Here is a 26980-nt window from a genome sequence, read left to right on the forward strand (position 1 = left end):
CATGAAGGGTAAGTCACAGGAGACCAAGGTGGCCTTGCCAGCAGTGATGGGCTAAGCCTTGGTTACCTGTAGGTAGTGCTGCAACATCTTGCGGCTGTGTAGCAGGGAGGTACAGGCCTGGCACAAGTAACCCAGGTTCACCTGGGACACAAAGGACAGGAAAAGCTCCTGGAGGCAACCCCATGAACAGGTCTCTCCCTCAGGGTACCAGCATGCCTCCCCTCTCACTGACTGGGCTCGGGCCTAGAATGTTTCCACTGCATTTCTGGCATATTACACAGTCTTCAGACATCAACAAGATGGGGATTACTATTTTCCACACAGAACAGAGATGCTGTGACCTGGCCAAGGTCATAGAGACAGTAGCCATGGGGACAGCCTGCTGCCTCCAAAGCCTGCGGGCACTGAGTTTAGCCTCACAGAGCCCAGGTTCTCCACCCATCCAGCCTCTCTCCACTGCAGAGGGAAGAGCTAGCCTAAGGAAGCAGCCTGAGTCAGACCTGCGCCCCGGCAAGAAGCCCAGATTCACAAGCAGCCTGCAGTTCACTGGCATCGTCCACTGACTCCTGCCCCTCACCCCCCATACCCCGCAAGAGGCAGTGCTGGAGGCCCACCTGAACATCACGCATGAGCTGAGGCAGATGGAAGTGCCACTCCTTCCTGAAGTGCGAGAGTTGTAGGATGAAGCCCACAGTGTGGTCAGCCTCCTCCAGGCAGGCTAGACTCTGTACTGTCCTCACTGCATTGAGACACTACGAGGACAGCAGAGAACGCTCAGGGCCTGGCACACATCCAGCTGCCTACAGAGACCAGGTCCTGGACCGGTTGCTGAGGTGGCTGGGCATTACAATGAAGGCTTCCCCTTGGTCAGGTGACTCAACTCAGCTTTTTTTCTTTTTGGACTTTTGAGACAGGGTTTCTCTGTGCAACAGCCTTGGCTGTCCTGGACTAGCTCTGTAGACCAGGCTGGCCTCCAACTCACAGCAATCTGTCTGCCTCTGCCTCCCGAGTACTGGGATTAAAGGTGTGTGCCACCACACCCAGCTTCAACTCAAGATTTCTAAATGAGGGCACTGATAGCCCAAGTCCTCCAGGCACCTGCCGAGTGGTTTTGAGTGTCCTTCTGTGAGTCAGGCAGCTCCTCACCTGCAAGGCCCGCTCCTGATGAACACCTACAAAGTCTAGGGCCTCAGTCAGGAAATTGTAGCGTAGAGTCTTGAGCAGCCGCTCCATCAAGGACATGGACAGGCGGTAGACCCCTGGCCAGGACGGGGCATCCAGGGACTTTCGAGAAGTGCTGGGTGTCTATGACAAATGGCAGACAGGCTCAGGACTGGTGCCACAGGAACCCATCAGAGCAGCAGAGCCTCTTTGCGGCCCAGTTGCTGGAAAGAAAAAATCTCTTCAAGTAGACAGTTACCACCAGCATGAGCAGAGCTATGAGGGGCAAGGCCACTGATTCAGCAAGAGCAGAAGGTTCCGAACCTGGGTTGGTCAGCCTGATCATAGCCCTGCCCTATTCTGGCTCTCAACATGCTCCCTCTAGATTTAGGGAGGTTGGGCTAGATGAGGAAGATTTAACAGCCATAAGGGTTCTGACAAGAGGTGCTGTGAAGATGATTCCAGACATACCTGCTGGCCAGCCAGAGGTAACTGAGGTCCCTAAGGGCTTTTAGGGTGAGAGGGACATGATGGACTGCAAGTACGAACTACCTCTGAAGTGATGACAACTGTGCAGGCTAATGGTCCGGCCCTGGTTGCACTTACATTGTTTGGTGCTAGGAATCAGACTGGCACCAGGTTCATGCTAAGCACACACTCAGGTGCTTCTGGCAGCTGCACTCCTCTCATTAGCCATGTGCCACGGGCAGGAAGCTTTGTGTTACCAGAGAACTGGGATAAGAGGAGGGAACAGCAGCAAGGTGGGGCACCTGGCACCTGAGCGCTCTAAGAGGCAAGATCCAGGTCACTCACCTGTCCTGTGCCATTGCTGCTAAGTTGGTACACACTCAAGAGGGGCAAACAGATGCTCTGGGTGATGCCAGCTCCAGCCACTGCTGTGGCTCCCTAGAGGAAAAACCTGTAATTAGATGGAGCCTGAAAAGACTTGGCAAGGACAGGAGGAGAGCTGGGTCAAACGCTGGCTTCCGGGAGCATGGGAACCATTCACCACAAGCAGGGGTCTCTTCCACTCTAAGCAGCCTCCTACCTGCTGGGTGCGAGCCAGGGTGAGGAGCAGGTGCAGCGCAGCCTCAGTAAAATGCAGGTTCTGCTTCATGCGGAGGCTCACCTCCATGGTGGTGAGGAGCGTGGGCAGAATGGGGAGCCTTCGGGTCACTTGTAGCCATGAGTCCCCATCCTCATCTACCTCACAAAGCTCCTTAGCCAGATGAAGTCCCAGGACACATACCTGCTGGTAGCCAAGGGCAAAGACAGAGAACAGTGGGGAAAAAAGCGGCTGATGGCAGGAAGAGGAAGAATGCTGGCTCTGGGCCTTGTTGCTCAATGCTCCTCTCAGGAATGTGACTTTGCCACCACTGCATCTTGCCCTGCTCATCTCCCGTCTCTTCAGAAACGGCAAGTCCACCCCACCCTGCCAGCCAAAGTCTGAGTAACCTAACCTCTGGCTGACCACACACTCGCCTTCATCTCCAACTTTGGGTTCTGTCTAAACATCAGTGTTTACACCCAAGATTTCCCTGTGTAGGGCTGTCCTGGGCTCACTCTATAGACCAGGCTGGCCTCAAACTCAAAGAGACCCACCTGCCTCTGCCTCCAGAGTGATATATTTAAAGGTGTATGCCATCACCACCTTTTACACACTTATTATTTGAGAATTTCCTATTATTTTGATCATAGTTACCCCAAACGCTCTCAGAATCACCTCTACCTCTCTACCCACCCAACTTTTCTTTTTTGGTCTGTTTAGCCCTGGCTGTCCTGAACTTGCTTTGTAGACCAGGCTGGCCTTAAACTCACAGCAATCCTCCTGCCTCTGCCTCCCAGAATGCTGGGATTACAGGCATGTCACCAGATCCGGGTGAGTATATCTCACTTCTAAAAGGGGTGGGGTAGAGACATGGCTGAGCATCTATGAACACTTGTTCTTGCAGAGAACCCAGTTGTGGTTCCCAGCATCACATGGTGGTTCAAAACTATCTCTAACTTCAGTTCCAGAGGACCCGCTGCCCTCTTTTGGCCTCCAGGGGCACCAGGCATGTACGTATGTAGTGTTCATACATATCTGCAGACAGAGCACTCATATACTTAAAATCAAGCTAAAAAAAGAAAAAAATGAAAAAAAAAAATGGGGCTAGCGAGATGGCTCAGCATCAAGGTGCACTGAGGACTGGAGTTTGGGTGCTAGCACCCACATAACACATAACAGGCCAGGAGTCCCACACATGGCTCTATCTGCAGCTCTGAGGCATGCATAAACAGTAGGATCAGTAGGGCTTCCTAGCTTACCTCCTCCCTGAGAAAACACGAGCCCCAGGTTCAGGAGGAGACCCTGCTTCAAAGGAGCAAATGGAGACTGACAGAGGAAGACACTACACCCTCATTCTAACTACGACTTATATCAAGACACTTAAGACTGTGCCCTAGAATAAACACAGTTATTGTTTTCACTAATAGTATCACAGAAAACATGCCCCCAATTTTTTTTGGCAGTAGTGGTACATACCTGAAATGCCAGCACTCAGGAGGCTAAGGCAGAAAGAGTTAGAGGATAGCCTGGGCTACACACAGTAGGAGTCTACCTCAAAAGAAGGAGGAGGAGGAGGAAGAGGAAGAAGAACTGGTAATAACAGGTCATGATCTACAGTTTCGAAAATATTGTTCTAAAGCTGGGCGTGGTGGCGCACGCCTTTAATCCCAGCACTCAGGAGGCAGAGGCAGGTGGATTACTGTGAGTTTGAGTCCAGTTTGGTCTACAAAGTGAGTCCAGGACAGGCAAGGCTACACAGAGAAACCCTGTCTCAAAATAACAACAAAACAAACAACCCTCCCCCAAACACAAAAACCCAATTCTAGCTGGGGGTGGTGGTGGTGGTGGTGCATTCCTGTAATCCCAGCACTCAGGAGACAGAGGACCACAGTGAGTTTGAGGCCAGCCTGGTCTACAAAGTGAGTCCAGAACAGCCAAGGCCACACAGAGAGACCCTGTCTCGAATCCCTGCCCCCTCCAAAGGGGGAAAAGGGAAAGAAAGGAAAGGCTGCTCTCCCTCGTGCTGTCGTCTTTTCTGGAGCCTGGACTGCCATTCCCCCTCTGTCCCTGCCCTGTAAAGCAGCTCCCTCCAGGCCACCCTGCCCTTACTCACCCTGCTGAGATTGGCCAGTGACCAGACCACCAGAAGATGCTAACCTGAGGCTGGTCACACACTTCTCATGGTCCAATCTTCTGGCCCACGCTGCCTGTCTGACCTGTCATGCTGAAATGGGAGCCCAGGGCGGCTCCACGTGCTTCCCTCAAAGCCCTGAGAGCACAGGGCCCTGGGCTCCTCCAGGGCGGTGACAGCTGTGCATATAGCCTGTCTGCAGGCAACACTGCCTGCTAACACTCCCTCACCCCATCACGCTGGTCCTTGTGCCGGGGCCGAGGGCAGTCATCTGTCTCCATGCTGTCCTTGTCCTCTGCAGCACCGCCTGATGCCAGGCTGTGGCGGGTCTGATCAAAGAGTGCAATCACCTCTTCTTGGAGGGTCTCACAGACACTGAGGACCAGCTGGGAGTACTGTGGAATGTCACTTACTGCAGAACAGATGAGAAGGGGCACTGTCACAAAGGCAGGCCATTCTCACTGCTCAGCAAGGCTCTCTTTCAAGGCAGGGGCTGGAAAGGCAGTTAAGTACCAAGAGCGATGTGTCATTCTACTGGGAGGGGAAGGGACAGCAGGAAAGAAAACATTTTCCTGGAGTAAAGATCCCAAGACTCAAAGAAAGCACATGTGGCTCCATATTAGGAGCTGGTGCCTAGGCTGCCTGCTCACCTCGCATCTCCTTCATCTGTAATACCGTGATGAATGCAGAGAACACCTTGGCCTTGGTCTTTTCCATGAGCTGCTGGTCTGCCTGGAGCACCCCCTCCAGGACCTCTGTCAAGGGCCCGAGGATTTCATCCACAGCACCCAGCTCTCTGCAAGAACAGGGCAGGAGCAGCACGGGTCACTCTGTCCCCAGGGCACCTCCCAAGCCACAGGCAGGCCGCCTCACTGCAGGCTCGACCACCGCCCGCCGACACTGCTACCACCGAGTTGCTGCATTTCAGAGGAAGTATGCTAGACCCCACGTCCCTCCAAGAAAGGAGGGGTCACTCAGGAAGGGTGGCAGGCACAGCGCTCACCTCTTCCACTGCCGAAGGAGGATTAGCAGCAGAGTACACATCATGGAGCCGAGTCGGAGGCAGTTCACTGATGTTGTAACAAGGAGCTGAGGGAGGAGCAGCAGAGCAGTCAGGCACCTGCAGCTTTTAGGCAGACATAGCTCAAAGGTACAGAGTGTCTGGCTTTGTGCCCTCCTCACCAAGCACTGACCTCTCATGGGTGCAATCAGGTGCAAGGGGCTGGGGCACCTCTTTACCTCCTGGGTACTGACCCAATTGACCTCTGCGCAACCGTCAGACTGTGAGGTTCCTGTGTGACCTTAGGGGAAGGAAAGCTCCCCCCAGACATACTTACTAATGCTTTGGTCCCATCAAGCACATCAAGGAAAAGCTGGCGCCGCACTGCTATGTCAGTCAAGTGCATGATGTCTGCCTGCAAGAGGGCGGGGAAGGGTTAAGAAGGGCTTTATGAGGCCGTCGCCAATTGGGAAAGTCAGCATGTTCCCGGCTAAAATGAAGTTTCAAGCCCTGCAGTTTCTGGTTCCCCCCTAGATCTGCTCAGAATCAAGTCTCCTCCTCAGAACTCCATCCGTCCTGTGCTCGCATGGCCTTCACTCTAGCGCAGCCCTCTCTTCAGGTTTCTGAAACTGGTCTCAGCACGCTGTCCCTGACACCTGCTCCCCATGCCTGAGCTTCCCATAGCGTGAGCCAACCACACTTGCCTTTCCCATCATTCCTGACTACTTCTGGACTTGGCATCTGCAATTTCATCTGCCTAGAACTCTTGCTCGGCAGACAGGCTCTCCACCTGATTTCTTCACATACTTAGGTATCTGAGCATGGCCTCAAAGAGGCCTCCATGCCTACTCGGACCTCATGTGCTAACCACCACAACTCCTTCTGAACCATTACAATCTCAGGGTACAGTTTTTATCTGTGACTTTTAACTCAGCTCCCTTAAGGTCTTTCTCTTCAACCTTCTCTCATGTGTTACACCCCCAACTGTGCTGCCCCCTCTCTCCACTCCTCTCCTCCAGATCCATTCCTCCTCTATTTCCCGCCCCCAGAAAAGAGTAGGTCTGCCAAGGATATCAATGGAACACGGCGTAATGAGTTGCCGTATGACTAGGAACAACCTCTCATATCAAGGCTGGACAAGGCAACCCAGTAGCAGGAAAAGGGTCCCAAGCACAGACAAGAGTCAGAGACAGCTCCCGCTCCTACTGTTGGGAGACCCCTGAGTCTCACTACGTAGCTCTGGCTATCCTGGAACTCATTCCATAGACAAGGCTGGCATTGAACTTAAAAAGAGACCCACCTGCCTCTGCATACCAAGTGCTGGGATTAAAGGCGTAGCCACTATGCGGGCTCTGGTTGGATTCTAAAAGGCAGTGGCATGGACACTACACTATCATATAGCCAAGCCTTGCAATAGGCCTGGAGCCTCAGGGCATCTATAGCTATCACTTAACAGTAACATACAGACCTATTCCTTCTAGGCTCAAAACTCAGGGCACACAGGCAGTCTGTGCTGAAGAAGTAGTCAGAGATGGGTGAGGTTTTTGGAATAAAAAGGCATCTGCCAAGGTCAGCTATAAATAAGTAAAAATACGGTCCAGATGCTCCAAGGAAGAACACTTCAGCACCATGCGCTATGACATAGTAAAATAGTGTCAAACTGAAAAATGCCAAGAATGGTGCAAACTCTTCCCAAACACCAACTTTCTCTCTTTAAATTCTAACTGGGAGCTGGGCGTAGTGGTGCATCCCTTTAATTCCAGCACTCGGAGGCAGAGGCAGGTGGTTTGCTGTGAGTTCGAGGCCAGTGTGGTCTACAAAGTGAGTCCAGGACAGCCAAGGCTACACAGAGAAACCCTGTCACAAAACAAGCAAAAACAAACAAAATAAAACCCTAACTGGGGAAATGCTTAGTGGGTAAAGGCACTTGTGGCACAAGCCTGATGACCCGAGTTAAACTCCCAGGGCTCACATAACGGTGGGACTGACCCCCACAAATTTGTCTTCTGATCTCCTCACACATGTACATACACTAATAGTAAGGAAAAATTTAAAAACTCACTATACACTGAAGAGACAGTGGCCTCCGTTCTTTCCTAGAACCAATGAAAACAAACAGCTAGTTCTCTAAGATGTCTGGGGCTGTAGGAGGCACAGCACCAGAGGCAACGCCACCCCACACATATGCAGGCCCAGCAGCCAGAAGCTTTCAGGACGCCTCATGGATGTGGAGGACATGCGTCTCAGAATCCTGTCCCCAAGCACCTGCCCATCCTCCTCTCTTGGCATACGATTTGCTGCATTTTAGTTCTCAGGGACGAGCTCGGTTTCCTTCCTCCCAAGGAGCCACATGTGCTTACGTGGCTGGTGGCAATGATGAGCAGCACCCTCCAGGCTGAGACCAGCATCTGACACTCCAGCAGGGACGTGCAGCTGCTGCCCTCTGTTTCGGCCATGTAAACTGCCAAAGACTTGACGTACCCTGACCAGTATGCAAAGCGTTTCTCACTGGAAAACTTCTTGAGTGTATCTTTTAATGACTGGTCCAATGAACCCCTATGGTGTCAGAAAAACAAGAACTGCAGTCAGGACTCCAGGCGGGTGGGAGTGAGACGAGCACACGGCAGCCAGCTCTAGAGTCAGCTCCACAGCAAGAGCACACGGCGGCCAGCTCTAGAGTCAGCTCCACAGCAAGAGCACACGGCAGCCAGCTCTAGAGTCAGCTCCACAGTAGCAGCGAGGCTGAGGCCCTTTCAGAACAGCCTCCTCCGCCATCAAATCGCAGCCAAGCACAATCTGCTTAACAACAACTCTCTGAGAACAGTAACAGCCATCAGCGCACGGCCAGCGACAGTTCACTAGTCCCTCCATTTACTGCCCGCCCTGCTTAGCAACCATGCATTCAATGATAGGCCTCGACCATCTCGCTCCCCTCAGCTTTGATGACAGCTGGATGGGAGAGTGCTGGAGGCATGGCTCCTTGGTAGGGCACTTGCTCAGCATGCCAAGGCCTGGAGTCTGACCCGCAGCACCACACGAACAGAAGAACAACAACAAAACTACCTGGAAGGCGAAAGGACTCACTTAACTACATAGTATATCTCCAAACATATCATCTTCATGATCAGGGCACAGGTTTCCAGGATGCTGGGCTGCGGAAGGGAGCAAACCACACCGATTACATGGAGAAACACCACCTCCACCCCTGACTCCCGCTGAGAGCAAAGACATAAACAAGTAAACACGCTTTACGGGATGTAAACTGGCACCGCAATGGGCAGGGCACCAGGTCCACGGTGTGGAAGGCCTGGCACCCTGCCCCTCAGAGGACAGGAAGCAGGCAGCTTCTGCACAAGGAGCTCCTTGTAAAGCACTCTGTGTGTAACTGAAGGCAGGGCCCTTTCCCCTGCCTCTCAGACCCTCCTCTCCTCCCAGTCACTCTCCTGCCTTCCACATAGCTCACCTCAGATGTCTCCGAGGGAGGAGAAAGAGTTCCAAACAGTGGACTGGTTAAATTCTCCCAAAACTTGGGTCTAGAACGAAAACACTTGTTGAAATGCCACATTTTCTTTCCCACAGTCCCCCTTCCTGGCATTTTTTTCATACTTTAATGTCCCAAACCCAAAATGCTTCTCATAAATCACCTATTCCTATACAAACATAAAAAGCCCACAAGTAAAACTGCACCTTTCACTTAAGTGCACCTGGGAACCAGTAGTGGCTCACACCTTTAATCCAGCACTCGGAAGGCAGAGGAAGAGGCCAGCTTGGTCTGCAGAGCAAGTTCCAGGACAGCCAAGGCTTACACAGAAACTGTCTCAAACACCCCCTCTCCCCCAAAAAAAGTACAACTGAGGCTGGTGAGATGACTAAGGCACCAATCACCAAGACTGCTGATCTGAGTTCAATCCCTGGGACTTACACAGTAGAAGTTGTCCTTTGGCCACACAGAGCTCTGTGACATGTGATTGCAAGCCACAGGGGGAAAACAAAAACAAAAACAAAAAACAACAACAGCAACAAAACCTTTTCTTTTCAATTGTTTAAAAAAATCAAAACAAGGGAGCTAGAGAGATGGCTCAGAGGTTATTCCAGAGGACCCGGGTTCAATTCCCAGTATTCACATGGCACCTCACATCTTTCTGGAACTCCAGTTCTAGGGGATCTGAAGCCCTCACACAGACATATACGCAGGCAAAACACAAATGAACATAAAATAAAAAATTTTTTAAAAAGCAAAGCAAAACCAACCAACCAAACAAACAACCAAAAAACTAGCTATGCCTTTAATCTCTGCACTTGGGAAGCAGAGGGCTACAGGATCACTGAGTTTGAGGCCAAGGTCTACATAGCAAGCTCCAGGTCAGCCAAAGCTACACATTGAGACCTTGTCCCCAAAAAGCAAATAATAAATAAAATTAAAAAAAAGAAGAAGGCAGGCGCAGTGGGGCACACCTGTAATCCCAGCTCTCAGGGAGGCAGAGGCAGGCGGATCTTCATGAGTTCAAGACCAGCCTGGTCTACAAAGCAAGTCCAGGACAGCCAGGGTTGTCACAGAGAAACTGTCTCAACAAACCAAGGACGTGTGAGGGTTCCCAGTACTGAACTGTGTACTAGTATTCTATGCATTATCTGGTGACCTCACAACAAACCTATGTCCATTTTATAGATAGGAACAGTCAAGCTCACGGGCCAGCTACCACCCAGAGGGGACATACTTGGTTCTGAGGACAAGCATAGCGCTGTCCCTACGGTCTTGCCACAGGGCATGAAGGAAGGCGATGGCTGCACGATGCAACAGGGGTGGGCACCAGTATCGATCCTGCTGCTGGGAATCAATGAGCTCCAGCACCACATGGAGACAGCTCCACACACCAAGGCTGAACTCCTACACGCAGGACAGGAGGGCACTCAAATTCTGTAACTGCTTCCAAGAAGCCGTCATCCATCCAGCTTCACCCAAAGCACCAGCTGACCTTGGAGCCGTTGCTGCCATCCTTCACCTCCAGATTCAAAAACAGCTCGATGAGGCCAGGCTGTGTCTCTACAGCAACTGTAAGGAACTCCAGAATCATGACCTTGATGCGCATGTCCTCAATCTTGCTCTGAAGGCGGGTCAGGAAGGCATCTCGAATGGCAGCAGCATCACTGCCCAGGCAAGCATACACTGACATCGGGGCCACCTGGAAAGCAGGACACACAGGTTTAAGGTTCTAGGTCCAGAAAATTTCCAGTGCCGTTCTGCAGAAGGGCACTGAGGATTCCAGGAAATGGAAAATAGGAGAACAATAGAGACATAAATTTCTGGGGTAAAAGAATTTACAGAAGAAACAATAAAAAGAAGCCAGTAAGGGCTGGAGAGCCAGGTCGGTCAGCTAAGTGCTTGCTGCACAAGCATGAGAGCCAGACCCTCAGCAACCACTACAAGCTGGGGCAGAGGAGCCTATGACCCTAGCACTGGGGAGGCAGAAGCAGGAGCCCTGGGTTTGCTGATGAACCAGGGTAGCCAACAAACAGGCTCCAAGTGAGACTGTCACAAAAAATAAGTTGGGCAGTGATTGAGCAAGACACCCAATGTTGAGCACTGGCTTCAACATACATGTGCAACCATGTGCATATTCATGCACGTATGCATGCACACACATGGATGTTATATATTTCTCATGGCTGAATTAAGTAAAAAAAAAAAAAAAATGAAGTTACCTGTCTATTAGAGTGACAAAAGAGAATTGATGATGACATCATAGTAAGGATATAAAATTTGATATTAAGAATATAAAGTGCGGGCTGGAGAGATGGCTCAGAGGATAAGAGCACTGACTGCTCTTCCAGAGGTCCTGAGTTCAATTCCCAGCAACCACACAGTGGCTCATAACCATCTATAATGAAATCTGGTGCCCTCTTCTGGTGGTCAGGCAAAACACTGTATACTGATAAAAAATAAACAAAACAAAGTGCAAAGGCTAGAGAGACAGCTCAGTGGTTAAGAACACTTGCTCTTAGACGAGCATGGTGGCACATACCTTTAATCCTAGAACTCAGGAGGGAGAGGTAGGCAGACCTTTGAGTTTCAGACCAGCTTGGATGTGAGACTCTCTCCCGAAAGCCAAAACCAACCAACCAAACAGACCTTTTCTTGAAGAGAAGCCAGGTTTGTTTCTCTACACTCACATGATAGCTTATAGCCATCTGTTACTGGGATCCAAACCCCTCTCCTCAACTCTTTGGGCACCAGGCATACAGGTGGTGAACATACACATATCAACACATGCAGACAAAACATTCACACACATAAAATAATCTAAAAAGATAAACTGGGGTGGAGAGGTGACCCAGTGATGACAGCAGGCACTGCTCTTCCAAAGGAACAGAGTTTGACTCTCAGCACCCACATCAGGCTGCTCACACATGCCTGTAGCTCCAGTTTAGGGACCTAACATTCCTAGTCCCACTGCACTGAATGCACATATATCCACACACAAACACATACAGGAGCACAAAACTCAGCGGTAGAGTGCTTGCCTAGCATACATACCTACCGTCTTGAGTTCCATATCAAGCACAAGGCAATTAAAAAAAAAAGTGGTAGAGAGCTGGAGAGAGCAGGGAAAGCCAATGTCCCACAACTCCAGCTGGCTACATGGATCTTACCGTGGCCAAACGTTTTAGCAGCTGGATAGCCAGACGTGGCAAAGCTGGGTCGTGTCTGTGGTAGATGTACTTGGCTAGGACAGCAATGAGGTTGTTCCCATGGGCACCTGAAGCAAAGAAAACAGACAGCCTGATACCGGGTATGTACCTAGAGTTCTCCCAAAACACTGTCCACTGGGCCAGAGTAAGTCCGGACAGCCAGTTCAGTTTTGTTCAAAGAAGCAGAGATAGCCAAGATTTTGGGATAAACAGTTCAATACAATGAGTTAATGGCAAAGATACATTTAAAAAGGAATACTCTTTAACAAATAGATTACAAAACCCACTGTACTGAAATTTGAAAGAAAAAAATCTTAAGCCTCAAACCTTAAGGAGTAAGGCCAGTGAAATGGCTTGGTGGGTAAAGACCTTGCCAGACCTGACTCAGTCCCCCAAATCCACATGGTAGAGAGAGAACCATGGTCCGCAGTCTGACCTCCACATGTACGTGTGTATATGCATGCACACGTGTGCGCACACCCGCCCCCGCCCCTCTGGCCGGACAAGGCAGCACATGTTTGCAATCTCAGCACTTGGGAGGTGAAGAAAGCAGGACCAAGACCTGAAGGACTGACAGGTCAGTTAGGAGGCTCAGAGGGTTAAGGTACTTGCTGCTCACCCTGATGACCATAATTCAACTCCCAGGACCCACGTAGCGGAAACAAAGCTTACACCCAGACATCATGCACACAAACATAATAAATACATCAAAACAAAAGAGTTCAAGGACATCCTTGGCTCCGTAATCAGTTTAAGGCCAGCCTAAGTCTCAAAATAAAATAACAACTTGCAACTGCTAACATGCATAAGGCCCTGGGTTCAATGCCCAGCACAGCAAAAAAAAAAAAAAAAAAAAAAAAAAAAAAAAAAAAAAAAAAAAAAAAAAAAAAAAAAAAAAAATTAAAAGGTATAAATGATATAAAACATTACCGAAGATGATACTGACTCATAGATTAAACCAACTTAAAGTCACATGGTGATATGAACCCATGTTTTTTTTTTTTAAGATTTATTTATTGTTTATACAGTATTCTGGCCACATGTGTGCTAGCAGGCCAGAAGAGGGCACCAGATCTCATTATAGATGGTTGTGAGCCACCAAGTGGTTGCTGGGAATTGAACTCAGGACCTTTGGAAGAGCAGATGGTGCTCTTAATAGCTGAGCCATCTCTCCAGCCCCTTGAAGGTTATTTTTATGTTTATTTTTTAGGGTTTTTCTGTTTGTCTTGCTGTACAGAGCAGACTGAGGATGGCAGCAGCTGGCCCTGGGCCCTCGGCCTCTGGAGTGCCTAGATCACAGGCATGAGCTACACTCCCTGTCTCTCTCCTCTGTGTGCTGTCCACGCAGCTGTCACTTATTTATTCGGTTTCATGACATCTTGTCAGGGATAGTGCTATTATCCCCACCTACAGTTAAGAAATTTGGTGGGGTTTGTTTTTGTTTTTGTTTTTTTCCCCTCAAGACAGAGTTTCTCTATGTAATTGCCCTGGCTGTCCTAGACTCAGTGGCTTTGTAGACCAGGCTGTCCTCGAACTCACAGCGATCCTCCCGCCTCTGCCTCCCGAGTGCTGGGATTAAAGGAGTGCGCTACCACACCTGGCAAGAACTTTGTTTTGTTTTTTTTAAGATACAGTCTCACACTGTAGTCATCTCGGTGGTCTAGCACTCTACTCACTAGGCAGCCCTAGCTGAGCTTATCACTGTCACTGTGGATCAGAAATCTGAGACAGAGCCTAAATATGTCTGAGGTTTTCACACAGCTGACCGAAACCTATATTTGAACAAAGGAAATCTGAGCCCAGCCTCTATCCTTAAGCATTACTATGTCACCACCAAGAGGCCAGAACACTCCGGGTACAGTGGCACACCTGCAATCCCAGCACTCTGGGAGGCAGAAGCAAGGCAGGTGGATCTCTGTGAGTTTGAAGCTAGCCTGGGCTACAATAAGAGTCCAGGAGAGCCAGGGCTACACAGAGAAATCCTGTCTCAAACACAAACACACACACACACACACACACACACACGTGCCAGAATAAAGTATGCTGCCGTCCCTTGTTTCCAAGTCTCAGGACATGATGTCCAGACACAGGACATTCAGTATGTCTTTACGGGCAGAAGTGCAGCTGAGGAAGAGAAATACATACCATGTTGTGTGAGAGCCTGTTCCAGTGGGGACACCACATTAGAAGGAGGCTTCAGCCGAATAACATTGTTGGTCACAGAGAATGCCAGCTTCACTGTCTTGATCAGCAGCTGGCCCTGGCCCTGACCTTCTGGTCCATCACTAGGATGCCAAATGGAAATCACTGTTAATTCAGGTAACATGCTTTCACTCACACCGTGGGCTCTCTCATAAATCAGATTCCAATAGGAACTTGAGGAGCTCACTAGCCAAGTTCAGCCAGGGAAGAGAAGATGTCTAACAAAACATGCCAAGGAAGAAAGGGGAAATTTCATGTGGCTTCATGCTTAAACAAAGAACTACAGCTAAGTAAGGAATCTTGAGAGCATGAGAAATGGTCTTTCCTAGAGATTAGTCCCCTAATTGATTTTCTAATACAAACTGGTCAGCCCTGAAATCATGTACATATAAGAAACACTAAATGTACCAAGCAAGTTGTGTTTATGTATTTATGCACACAGTCAGTCTCTCCCCCTCTCCCCCCGCCCCCGCCTCTCTCAGTATGTGTGTGAGTGTGACAGTAACAGAGAAAAACACACCATCAGTTTGAGGGAGTGCAAGGCAAGGGCACGGAAGGAGCTGGAGGGAGGAAAGGCTATGAGGAAAATGATGTCATTGCATTTTTATTTTAGAAATATGGAGAAAACAAACAAAGCAACTACATACAAGTTAAGCTAAGATAGGAGTCTTAGAAAATGCAGGGTACCCTAAATACCAGTGGTGCAGGCACAGAGGAGGCCCTACCTGCGGGGCTGAGCAGCCATCACCATGTCTATGGTGTCCACACCAATTCCCATGATACTGATGACCGTCTGTCCAGCTTCTGTATAAGCCAGGCTGCAGATGCAGAGGGACGGCAGGCTGGGCGTGTGGCTGGGACACAGAGGGTTCTTAGTTACTAGGGGCTTCAGAGCTCTGAGCAGAGGGAAGCAGCACTGCCCATGTGCTCACCAACTGGACACACGTGAGGAGGGCTAGGTGTCTGTGAAAGGACGGTATTCTGGACGCCTTTCTCAGACTTGGTCCTAAAGACGACCATGAAAAGTAACCGAAAGCCCATCGATTAATGGATGTACTTAGGGAAATACTTTGGGATGGACCCATTTGTGTAACACATGGAACTATGAAAGCAAGGGAGGGCACAGAATCGTGTTAAGCTCAGGGAATACACGGAGTAGAGGAGCCTGGAATCTGCACTGACTTACTAACAGGCCCTCTGAGGTGGCACATGGCCTCACATGAGACTTTCTAATGGACAGGCATCACTCCCCCCCCCCCCCCCCCCCCCCAGAATACGAAAGTTTATTACTGTGTTTGCATTGTCAAAATTTATCATCTTGGTCTTTCCTTCTTACCTCTGTACAGGGCCAAAAGAGACACACTGGCTGCTTTAACAACCTTAAATTGGACTCTAGGAGCATCACCTACAACATGACCTTTTCCACCAAACCCAGCAACCAGACTTCATCGTTTTCGTCGATGAAGTTCAAGCCGCCATCACTGGGCACGGATGCTGTAGTCTTGCCATCCTTGATGAGCTGCACCCTCACACACTTCCAGAGAGCACAATTTAGCTGCTTGGCTTCAATCCCTTTTCCAACAAAATTCCCTTTGCACGAGAGGGACCTCCAAAAGGATTGGCCTTCAAGGCTGTGCCCAAGTGGGCTTTCTTGTATTGTTTATCATGACACTTCTGGTCATGTCAGTGACCGGAGCTTCCTGGCAGTACAGAGACTATGACACTTGCCTATCTTGCCAGCGTCATGGGCCCAAGAGAAAGAGGTAGGCATCACTTTTATAATGATCATAGCAAGTGATTACATGTGCACATCCACGCAATGTCATCTGTCCTTTCCTGTTCCGAGGGAGGAATGACAACTGAGCTGGCGGACAGTAAATCCCAAGTGGAGATGAATGAGCTTTGGGTTTGTTAGTTAATTCTTGTCAATTTGCAAAAGCTAGTCATGTGTGAAGAAGGAAGTTCAATTGAGAAAATGCCCCCAGGGCCTAGAGCAATGGCTCAGTGATTAAGAGCACCTCCTGCTCTTTCAGAGGTCCTGAGTTCAATTCCCAGCAACCACATGGTGGCTCACAACCAACCATCATGTGATCTGATGCTCGCTTTGGCAGATAAAGCACTCACATACAAATAAAGTTAAAAAAAAAAAAAAAAAAGAAAAGAAAAAGAAAAAGAAAAAAGAAAAAAGAAAGAAAGAAAGAGAAAATGCCCCCACCAGAACGGCCCATAGGGTATTTTCTTAATTGGTGATTAATGTCAGATGCCGTAGCCCACTGTGGGTGGGACCACCCCTGGGCAGGTACAGGGTACATGAGAAAGAAAACTGAGCAAGCTAGTAAGCAGTGTTCTTCACAGCCTCTACAGCAGCAGCTCCTGCCTCCAGGTTCCTGCCCTGACTTTCTTCAGTGACGGACTGTAATGTGGACCCTTTCTTTCCCAAGCTGGAGTTTTATCACAACAGTAGAAATTCTAGCTAACACTCACTAAGGTGAGATGCTGGGAAGACACACGGGGACTTGAAACACCAGCATACAGCATTTCCTCTGGTTGAGCACCACAATCCCCCATTACCTGCTGTGCACGTCTGTCTCTTGGCACAGGTTCAGTATTGCATGGATCAGCTCCAGAATTAGGCAACCTAGACTCCAGAAAAGACATACAATGATGCAGCGTGTGTTGACGACCCTTCTGAAAGAAGGAAGGGAAACACCTTCAGGGAGCCATAAATCCTGCAGTGTTCAGTCCATGCTGTCCTTACCGATCAGCTCCCGCACGCCGTGAGAGGTGTAGCGCCATTTGTGGTAGCTGGGAAGCATCTCCTTCAACACAAACATCACACAAGGCACTAGGCCTTGGCTCTGGGTACTACCAAGCTGTCCCTACGGAAAAGCATTCTGTGAGGGCCTTGGCCATGTTGGTGGCATTCTATATGATGGAAGATTTAACATCAAAAGTACACACAGGTCCAAAGGAGAACCAGGAACATCTTGACAACAACACAAGGAGACATCAGAAATTACTACTTCACATTATGAACAGAGAAAACAACCAAAAAGGCAAGGTGACAACATCACCAAAGGCACTGACATGGAGGAGCAGAAAGAAAGTTCATCTGACAGGAGAGAGGGACCCTAATCACCAAACATGCAAGACTGTCACCAGCAAACAAAGTCATTCACCACCAACAGCTATCACCACACCCTGCGTTTACCCATTGTGGGCACTGAGGCCCCAAGTCCCCTCTTCTAGCAGTGAGCATTAATTCCAGTTTCTGTATCTTAAAGCTGGAGACTGTTCACACGGACTCTATACAATAATTTCTTTCTAAGCCTTCACTTATTCCTACAGAAAAGCCATGGGCAAGGTGCTGAGTGGTTTTTGTGTGTACAGTAATACCTGGATTAAACACCAGTCTGTCCTCATCCATATAAAAAAGTACTACCATTGGACTACCCTTTCAGGCCTGAGCTTGGTCCCACTCTAAGCCCAAGCAGACCTTGAACTTGTTCTTTTTGCACTGGGCTCCTGTGAAGTCAGGGTTACAGTCTCAGCACAGCAATCTGCTGAGCGCTCCCCATGTGTGAGCCTCTAAACTCCATCAGGCAGTGATTGCGCATTAGCCTAGTCCACAGCTGCGCTCAGAAACTCTGAACTGTCTAAGGTCAAACAAACTCAAGAATTAAGTTCCAATTCCCAAGTTCTTGTTCATAACTATACACTAGTTTTTCAGAGCCCTGATCCATGATGCTCATGGTCACAATCTACTTAGGAAAGAAATGAGAAAACTGAGTAAGAAGTATCAAAGGCCCAGACCATGAAACCAGACCTATGGAGGGTAGAAACAGGCACACGCTAGGACAAGATAACGCATGGATAATAGTCAGAATAGCTTAACACGCTTTCAGGAGCCACACATTCTCAACATTCACCACAGCCTTCTGACTACTTAACACAGCCAGTCAGGCAAGCACCAAGGGACACACTGGCACAGACTCTCAACACACAGAAGCTGATGTCCCATAACTTCGGAACAGCTGCCCTGCACACAGAGAGGGAACAGAGGAGCTGTTCCAGAATCATCTGATCAGGTGGTACCTTGACAAGAGTGGTGACCAAGCGCAGAAAGGCAACTGTGACCCCATACTCGCCCTGGGGCTGCTCACTATTCATCAGAAGGCTGCCATACCCGCCAGCATTCATTCCTTCCGCACTAGGGACAGAAGCAGAGGGATAAAATGATGAGCAACATTCAAGGTTTGAAGAAACTGATTGTACAGCAGTCTCCTTACTGTCTAGCTAGCTCCAGCATAAAATACAAACGCTCTTCAAAGGGACATAGTCCAATGTAGGCAATTTTATAGCCAGGGACAATTTAAAGATTATACTTTATTAATGCACAACTCCGAGAGGTTTAGAGTGAAAAATCATATGAGCCATCAGCACATGTCATGTAAGCAGGGAGTAAGGTGAGCATGCTCGGGTAGTAAGGTGGAGCCTGCCGAGCTTCAGTAAGTGGCCGAGCTCATGTACCCTCACCCTGGAGGAAATGCACACTGACCCTGGATCCAAACACCCCTGGATTCTCTCAGCTGGAAAGTACACGCCCACATTGCTAATGTAGATGCAGCTGCATGAACTGTCCAGCACTCAGAAGGCAGAGGCAGGCAGATTTCTGTGAAGGCCAGCCTGGTCCACACAACAAGATCTAGGCCACCCAGGGCTGCACAGTGAAGCCCTGTCTCCACAACAAAACAAAACCATGTGAAGCATCCGTGTGCCTCGAGAAAAGCAGTTCTGTGCCCCATCTTCTTTACCTTATCCTCGCCTACCCTCAAGTCCATGAAGACAGAAGCTTCCTTGAAATACATAAAGCCAGGCTAGACCTGACCAGGAATGACTCACAGCGGGAACAAGGGCTCCCCACCGAGGACCTGGCTCACCTAATCATCTGAGTCATGTTGGAGACGGGGTGGGCCACAAACGGCAAAAAACCAGTGTGACGAAGATCAGTCCAGACCTGAGAAGGAAAAGAAGAAAGCAGGTATCCACATGCTCCCACTGTCTATACCAAGTGTAATACTCCTTAGCTGCCATCTCACCTTTGCTGGATTCCGAGCAGCCAAGACAGTTAAGCAATTGACACAAGAAGCGATGACATTTACTGGAGGAGAGATCACTGTGGTCAACCTGTTAGAGAACAAAGCACTGCACTAGTGAAATACGTAACAAGCAGTTTTCAGTTCTCTCCAAGGAACAGGAAAGCCCTCGGCTGGGGGCCGTTCTAAAGGCCTCCTACAGAGCCCAGGCCAGGCTCCTGAAAAGCACAGCATCACGCTGCAAGCTCTGCTAAGCACATGGACTCACCGCTGCAGCAGCATGTAGATGCGGGATGTGATGGGCAGCAGACAGTCTGCTATGGACAAGTCTGTGCTAATGACCTTGTGGACCAAATCAATGATGGGTTTGACCCGCTGGCAATGCTGGATAACATCTGTGGGGAAAGATGGCCTATGACCTCACAGCACTCCACTCTTTCACTGAGTGTTCTTTAGGATAAACAAGATAAGCAAATCCCACAGACCCCAGGGTTTTGAGTTTTACCTTCAAATTCTTCCAGCACACCTTCAACTCCATCCTTCAAACCCTGCAAGCGCACCCACCCTCTCCATCGCTTGCTCTCCAAAGAGCTAACCTTACCTGCCGTGGAGACAACATGAAGTAGCATTTCAATCTCGCAGGTGAAGAGAGTCCAGCTGCTGTAGGAGTATTCCCAGCGCACAAGGTAAGCCCTATCGTCCAGCATGACTTGGCCCACAGTGCCCTGAGGAATGCGAAGGTTGGTCTGACCCCCTGTGGAAGAGAAATTGCTGTGATCCTAGTACAAATGTGAGAGGACAGCACTACCCAACACATCCAGACAGGGACGCCTCAGCAGACAACACCTTACAACTTCACATCGAAGAATCATAAAGATGGGGGTGGCGGCAGCACAGTTAAGGCAAGGCTTCAGAGGCTGAAGCAGGGGACTGCAGAGAGTTTAAGACCACCCTGGAAACTAGATCTTGCTCCCAAATTTTTCTCTCTTTTTTTGAGACAAGGTGTCACCAGGTAGACCAGGTTGGCCTCCAACTCACAAAGATGTACCTGCCTCTGCCTCTCGAGTGGTGAGATTAAAGAAAGGTGAGTGCCACCACATCCAAAATTTAAAAAACTGCCCCATAAAGGCACTTGCTGCCAAGCGTAATGACCCAAGTTCGACACCTGGGGCCCACACGGTGTTAAGAGAGAACCAATTTCAACAGTTGTTCTCTGACCTCCACCAACAGGCTTGTATGTATGCACACACACTAAATAATAACTTGGGGGCAGGGGGGAGAGACAAAATCTCACAGTTCGGCTTGGGCTGGAAGTGACCTCACAGGCTCAAGTCACCCTTCAGCCTCAAATCTTTCAAGTAGCCCGGTCTACAATTATGCTTCACCAAGCCTGGCTTTAACATTTAAACTGTGGTAAAATGCACTTAACCTCAAATTTCTCGTCTTCCTAGGAAGTGCCCACCACAGCAGAAGCAGTAAAGTCACACTGGCTATGACCTTGGCCCCTGACCTACTGGCCTTCAGGGTTTACCCATGTTGTAGTCAAAATCAGACTACATGCTAGTACATGTGCTGCCGATGACCTTCCTCTATGACAAACTTTTTCTCTTTCAAGATGAAATAATATTCCACTTTATGCAATCCATTCCAAACCTTTCATTTTATATTCACCTTTTCACTTAACCATCTCATGCTGAGAAGTGTGTTTACTGAAAATGAAACACTGGTATCCAGTGAAGTATAATTTGTACTGGTAAAACCCTGATGAAGAACCATAGGTGAGGACAAAGATGCTGCCTGAGACAGCGCTGTTCATTAAAAGTAGCAGCAGAGGGCATACAACCAAGACAAGCCACCCAGAGACTAGTTAATCACCCTCTCCTATGGTACTGAGCGCATCCTTTCATAGTGCAGCATACGTACATGTTTACCGCTGAGTAGGGCTCTGTGACACACGCCTTTAATTTCCAGCTATAGGATCTCTGAGTTTGAAGCCACCCTGATCTACACAGTAAGTTCCAGGATAATCGAGGCTATGCAGACAGCCCTTGTCTCAACAAACAAACAAGCAGGCCCCCCAAAATATTTTAAATCTAACTTGAAATACTAAAATCAAACATGATACAGGGATGTTTCATAAGTATCAACGTGTACATATAAGAGCAGGCAAGGGCTGGAGAGATGGCTCAGAGGTTAAGAGCACTGACTGCTCTTCCAGAGGTCCTGAGTTCAATTCCCAGCACCCACATGGTGGCTCACAACCATCTATAACGTGATCTAATGCCCTCATCTGGTGTGCAAGTGTGCAGGCAGAGCACTGTATACATAATAAGTAAATAAATATTTTTTTTAAAAGGCAGTCAAAACAGCTTTTCTTTTAGCTTAATATTAATTGTGTGTTAAACAGACAGGTTTTTTTTTGTTTTTGTTTTTGTTTTTTTTCCTGTTTTGTCTTGTTTTCTATGTGCTGATATTCTGTATTACCAAACTACTCGAGACTGGCTGAGATGCTTTGGTTTGCATATTCCTAAAGATCTGTGTAACACAGAAGCTGGATTGTATCTCCTATTGCTTAGAATTTCTTGGGGAAATGTTTTAAAAGGCAAACAAAACCTACAGTCTTTAAGGGGATAAAAAGTGGTCAAGTTAGGATAAATGACAAAGCTAGCCCAAGGAGCACGCACACACAGACACACAGAATCAATCTCTCTCTCTCTCTCTCTCTCTGTGTGCGCGCACACACAGACACACATGCATACATACGCGTGCACAGACATACCTGGGATTATATAATTATGAGCTGCTCCCATGTCCGTTCCTTTCCCCTCACCAGGGTTTTGGAAACTAACAAGTGAGCATGTTGGGTTAACGGAAAGTGCATTCTGACCACTCACATTTGCGCTGTGCTTTACAAAGACAAGACTGTTAGGTTAGTGTGCTGTGCTAGCTACTATCTTGTCAACTTGGCACAAGCTACAGTCATCTGGGAAGAAAGAATCTCAATTGAGAAAACACCCCACCACAGTGGCCTGCAGGGGCATTTTCTTGATTAATAATTGATGTGGAAGGCCCAGCCCGTGGTGGGTAGCGTCAACCCTGGGCAGGCGGCCCCAAGCGGTGTGAGAAAGCAGGCTGAGCAAGCCATGTGCAGCAAACCCGTAACTGTCTCTGCTTGAGTTCTTACCCTGACGTCCTTGGCTAATGAATGGTGGTATAGAGCTGTAAGAGGAAATAAGCCCTTTTCCTCTCTAAGGTGCTTTTGGTTGAGGTGTTTATCACAGCAACAGAAATCCTAGGACAATTAGTAAAACAAAAAACCCCAATGCACTCTATCTAAACATTCTTTAGACAAAGAAATGTCAAGTATGAATGAGAGTATAGGAAATATGTGAAAGGAAATCCGTCAGATACTTCCCTGATCATACGATGGACAGACCTCTGCCCTGCTTACCTCATTACAGGAAACAATAACAAATACAGTAAGAGAATTTAGTGATGTAAAAACATTCATTAAAAAAGAGAGACAAGGGGCTGGAGAGATGGCTCAGAGGTTGGGAGCACTGGCTGCTCTTCCAGAGGTCCTGAGTTCAATTCCCAGCAACCACATGGTGGCTCACAACCATCTATAATGTGATCTGGTGCCCTCTTCTGGCCTGCAGGCTCACATGAGGTACAGAATAATATACAAAAAAGTAATCTTAAAAAATAAAAAAGAAGCCGGGCATGGTGGCGCACGCCTTTAATCCCAGCACTCGGGAGGCAGAGGCAGGCGGATCGCTGTGAGTTCAAGGCCAGCCTGGTCTACAAAGTGAGTCCAGGATGGCCAAGGCTACACAGAGAAACCCTGTCTCGAAAAACCAAAATAAATAAATAAATAAATAAATAAAAATAAAAAAGAGAGAGAGAGACAAGTTTGAGGCCTGCTGGGTCTACAGAGTGAATTCAAGGACAACCAGAGCTGTTACACAGAAAACACCCATCATCTCAAAAACCTAAAGAGAGAAAGAGAATGAGAGAGAGCACGCTAGAGCCCTAGAGAGAGAGCGAGCACCAGAAGTTCAGTATAGTGTACATAATCCTAGCATGAAAAAGGATGAGGTAAAGCCGGGCGTGGTGGCGCATGCCTTTAATCCCAGCACTCGGGAGGCAGAGGCAGGCGGATCGCTGTGAGTTCGAGGCCAGCCTGGTCTACAAAGTGAGTCCAGGATGGCCAAGGCTACACAGAGAAACCCTGTCTCGAAAAAAAAAAAAAAAAAAAAAAAAAAGGATGAGGTAAGAAAATCATGATTCCATGCCAGCCTGGGCTAGTAACAAAACATGATGCTTTCAAAACAAACAACAATAACAACGAAAAGAGGGTAAGAGAAGGCAAGCAGGGCACCACTGAGCTGTGGAGCGCCTGCCCAAACACATCAGGTCCTGGATCTGATGCTCAGCACCACAAGCCAACACTCCTTACCCATGAACCAGCAAGCAGTGAGAAGAGAAGGGTGCCTCCTGGGCACTGCACGTGAGAGGATCCAGCCAGCATCAGGTTTAACTAGACCCTTGAAGCAGGGCTACTGCAGGGCGCCTGTCTTACCTAGAGGGTACAGGAGTTTGGGGCTTTGCCTCCGCCACAGAGTTCCATCTTCATGAGAGAGCACATCATGAGGCTTGTGCTTATGAAGTTCATTGTAGAACGACATTTTATCCAGGAAACTGTACACCTGCCAACAACCAGAAAGACACCCAGTTATATGCTCACTCGTGGGGCACTTTTTCAAAGGGTTTCACACTCGCTCTTTAGGCCGGGTTGTATATGCTGGTCTGCTAAACTTCTCCAGACTACTCCTTAGACTCTTCTGAAAACTGCCTCTGCTCTTCCCAGTTAAGCCTCACCATCCTCTACCTAACTCAAGCTCCCCTTACTCCACACATACATAGTTGGCTCTCTCCACGTGCCCCTCCAGTCTCTCTCACCATCACCCTCTCCAAAGCTAAATCACTCCCAGGGCCTTGCAGACCCTGGGGAAGCACTGACCACAAAGCACACCCTCACCCTGCTCAGCACTCATTTCTTAAATCCACTGTCCTCTCCTAAGCAGGCATCAGGCTACTAGGCACTTAGCAAAAAGATTCTTATGTCCCTATACAGACCTGAGGTGACACCACTTAAGAGCATCTTTCATTTGATTTCAGACAACCTCCTGTCCTGGCAGTGGACTTCCATGTAGAGTGCATACAGCCATGCCAGGGAAACCTCAGCCAGCCCCTCCCACTTCTCTTTAGCAATCTGAGCAAATCACCCACCTTTTTGGCGGTGGACTTCCCTGATACAAGGGCTCGGAGCAACTGCAGAAGTGGGGAAAGGAGATGGGGGAACATTCCACACACACTGTCCAGAATGATCCCAAGACCAGAGGTTGGCTCCTAAGGTGGAAAAGAAGAAGTCATTCCTCCTCACAAGTGCCCAGCAATGCTAAGAATATCTAGAAAAAGAGACTTGTAGAGATGGCTCGGCAGTTAAGAAAACTGATTGCAGCCAGGCTTGATGGCGCACGCCTGTAATCTGAGCACTGGGGAGGCAGAGGCAGGTGGATCTCTGTGAGTTCGAGGCCAACCTGGTCTATAAAGCAAGACCAGGATAGCCAAGGCTACGTAACTCTGTCTTGAAAAAAAAAAAGAAAACATAACAACCTGAGGAAATAATCCTTTCATTTACACAGACATAAATATAATTTAAGATGTTCATGTTCCATTGAAAAGATACAGAAGTATTCATGACCTGAAAAGAGACTGCCTGCCTATCCTCCTGGCCACCCTTTGTCACACAATGTAATTCCTTCTGCTATGCGTCTATTAAAGTGAGAAGTACTCCAAATCACGCCAATGCTTTGCCAGCACACAGGCAACAGATGCCCAATCTAAAATGGCTTATAACAGCTTCTCTCAGGGGCCTGCAGCATCTCTGCAGGGAGAAGCTATGGAAGCACATCAGTCCAGCTGGGATACAAAGGAAAAAGAGATTGAGCAGCTGGGCCTGAACTCTAAAATGCTAACCCTAAAACTTCTCACAATATCTCATCATTTTCTTTGCTCTAGAGCAAGCAATTCTCAACCTGGGGTTGTGACCTTAAAATGACCCTTTCACAGGAGCCCCCTAAGACCATCAGAAAACAGTCATTTACACTATGAGTCATAACAGCAAAATTACAGTTATGACATAATAACAAAGTAATTTATGTGGGGGTCACTACTGTATTAAAGAGCCGCAGCCTTAAGCAGGTTGAGAACCACTGCTCTAGACCATGTCACAGCATGAGTGCCTCCAACATACTTACTGTTCCCCAGAACAGCTCTGGAAGGGAAGGGTCTGCCAGGACTTCACATGCTGTGTCAATTACATCCTGTCAAGAGAAGAAAATGGTTTGTGTTCCCTGCATGAACCAGGTATCTATGGCATTCTATTAGCAGAAGAACACCAAGAAACATGCTGCGCAGCACAGCAAGCAGCCCGGTTCTCAGTCAAGGCACAGTGCTGCACTGTTTACAGTCACAGTACAACCCTGCAGCCTATGCTCCTAGCACTGCCTGAGAGGGCAAGACAAGCACTTCTTGTCTGCAGACAGGTTCACAAATTCACTTTTTTTTCCTTTTGAGACAGAGTTTCTCTGTATAGCACTGGCTGGCCTAGAATATACTATGTAGACAAGGCTGGTCTCAAATTCACAGAGATCTGCCTGCCACTGCTTCCCAGGTGCTGGGATTAAAGGCGTGCAAGACAAATTGAACTTCTTGATCTGTAAATGCCTATCTACAGGATGGAAATGATGGAAGCTGCAATGCCGTGCTTTTGGCACAGCCTGTCTCAAAAAGGCAAAGTTACTGTTGTTATCTTTATGTGGCTCAAGCTCTTAGGCAGGAACAGGATCTTTCTAATCTATTGTGTCCTCAGTACCAGCTCAGAGCCTAGCACACTTGGCATCCATCAGTTGCTTATAGAATACTTAAGAAATAGAGTGGGAGGGAGGGAGGAAGGAAGGGAGGGAGGGAGGGAGGGCGGGCAAAAGAGGGCATCCACTCCCACGGAAATAGGGATACAGGCAGCTGTGAGCTATCATGGAGTTGCTGGAAACCAAACTCAAGTCCCCTCTAAGAGCAGCAAGTGTTCTTAACTGCTGAGCCATCTCTCTAGCCCTAGGACATTTTCTTCTTTCCTTCCTTCCTTTCTATTTTGTTTTTGTTTTGTCTTGTTTCTTGAGAGTTTCTCTGTGTAGCTTTGGTGCTCACTTTGTAGACCACGCTGGCTTCAAACTCACAGAAATCCAGCCGTCTGACTTCTCAAGTGCTGGGATTACAAACATATGCTACCACACCCAGCTTCCTTCCTTCCTTCCTTCCTTCCTTCTTTCTTTCTTTCTTTCTTTCTTTCTTTCTTTCTTCCCTTCCTTTCTGACAGGGTCTTACTATGTAGCCCTGGTTGTCCTTGGTCACTATGTAGACCAAGCCGGCATTAAACTCACACAGATCCTCCTGCCTCTGCCTCCTGTTCTGGCAGTGAAGGTGTGTGCCACCACAACTTGTAAAGAGAATCTCTTGTGTACTGAATGGAAGCATTGCTTGTCAATAAAAAGCTGATGGCCTATTAGCTGAGGCAGGAAATAGGAGGT

At 48.4% G+C, this 26980-nt stretch overlaps 1 protein-coding gene and 1 pseudogene across 1 annotated transcript in view; both read right to left on the bottom strand.

Moving 5' to 3' along the window:
• Positions 1–26980, bottom strand: part of Nup188 (nucleoporin 188) — a 56054-nt gene that overhangs the window by 1303 nt on the left and 27771 nt on the right. The window contains exons 13-39 of the mRNA XM_051166194.1: positions 25652–25717; positions 24621–24740; positions 23911–24037; positions 19930–20082; positions 19597–19723; positions 19332–19419; positions 19173–19249; positions 18328–18442; positions 16991–17111; positions 16804–16870; positions 14958–15086; positions 14176–14315; positions 11992–12098; positions 10317–10523; positions 10059–10228; positions 8804–8873; positions 8425–8492; positions 7701–7896; positions 5678–5755; positions 5344–5429; positions 4991–5136; positions 4571–4752; positions 2210–2410; positions 1975–2067; positions 1147–1305; positions 615–752; positions 67–141 (exon numbers count right to left, since the gene is read on the bottom strand). Coding sequence (XP_051022151.1) covers positions 67–141; positions 615–752; positions 1147–1305; positions 1975–2067; positions 2210–2410; positions 4571–4752; positions 4991–5136; positions 5344–5429; positions 5678–5755; positions 7701–7896; positions 8425–8492; positions 8804–8873; positions 10059–10228; positions 10317–10523; positions 11992–12098; positions 14176–14315; positions 14958–15086; positions 16804–16870; positions 16991–17111; positions 18328–18442; positions 19173–19249; positions 19332–19419; positions 19597–19723; positions 19930–20082; positions 23911–24037; positions 24621–24740; positions 25652–25717 — 3306 coding nt within the window. The remainder of the gene's footprint in view (positions 1–66; positions 142–614; positions 753–1146; positions 1306–1974; positions 2068–2209; positions 2411–4570; positions 4753–4990; positions 5137–5343; positions 5430–5677; positions 5756–7700; positions 7897–8424; positions 8493–8803; positions 8874–10058; positions 10229–10316; positions 10524–11991; positions 12099–14175; positions 14316–14957; positions 15087–16803; positions 16871–16990; positions 17112–18327; positions 18443–19172; positions 19250–19331; positions 19420–19596; positions 19724–19929; positions 20083–23910; positions 24038–24620; positions 24741–25651; positions 25718–26980) is intronic.
• Positions 15507–16003, bottom strand: LOC127207590 (40S ribosomal protein S23-like; annotated as a pseudogene).

Source organism: Acomys russatus, chromosome 24, assembly GCF_903995435.1.
Source record: "Acomys russatus chromosome 24, mAcoRus1.1, whole genome shotgun sequence".
Lineage (NCBI taxonomy): Eukaryota > Metazoa > Chordata > Mammalia > Rodentia > Muridae > Acomys > Acomys russatus.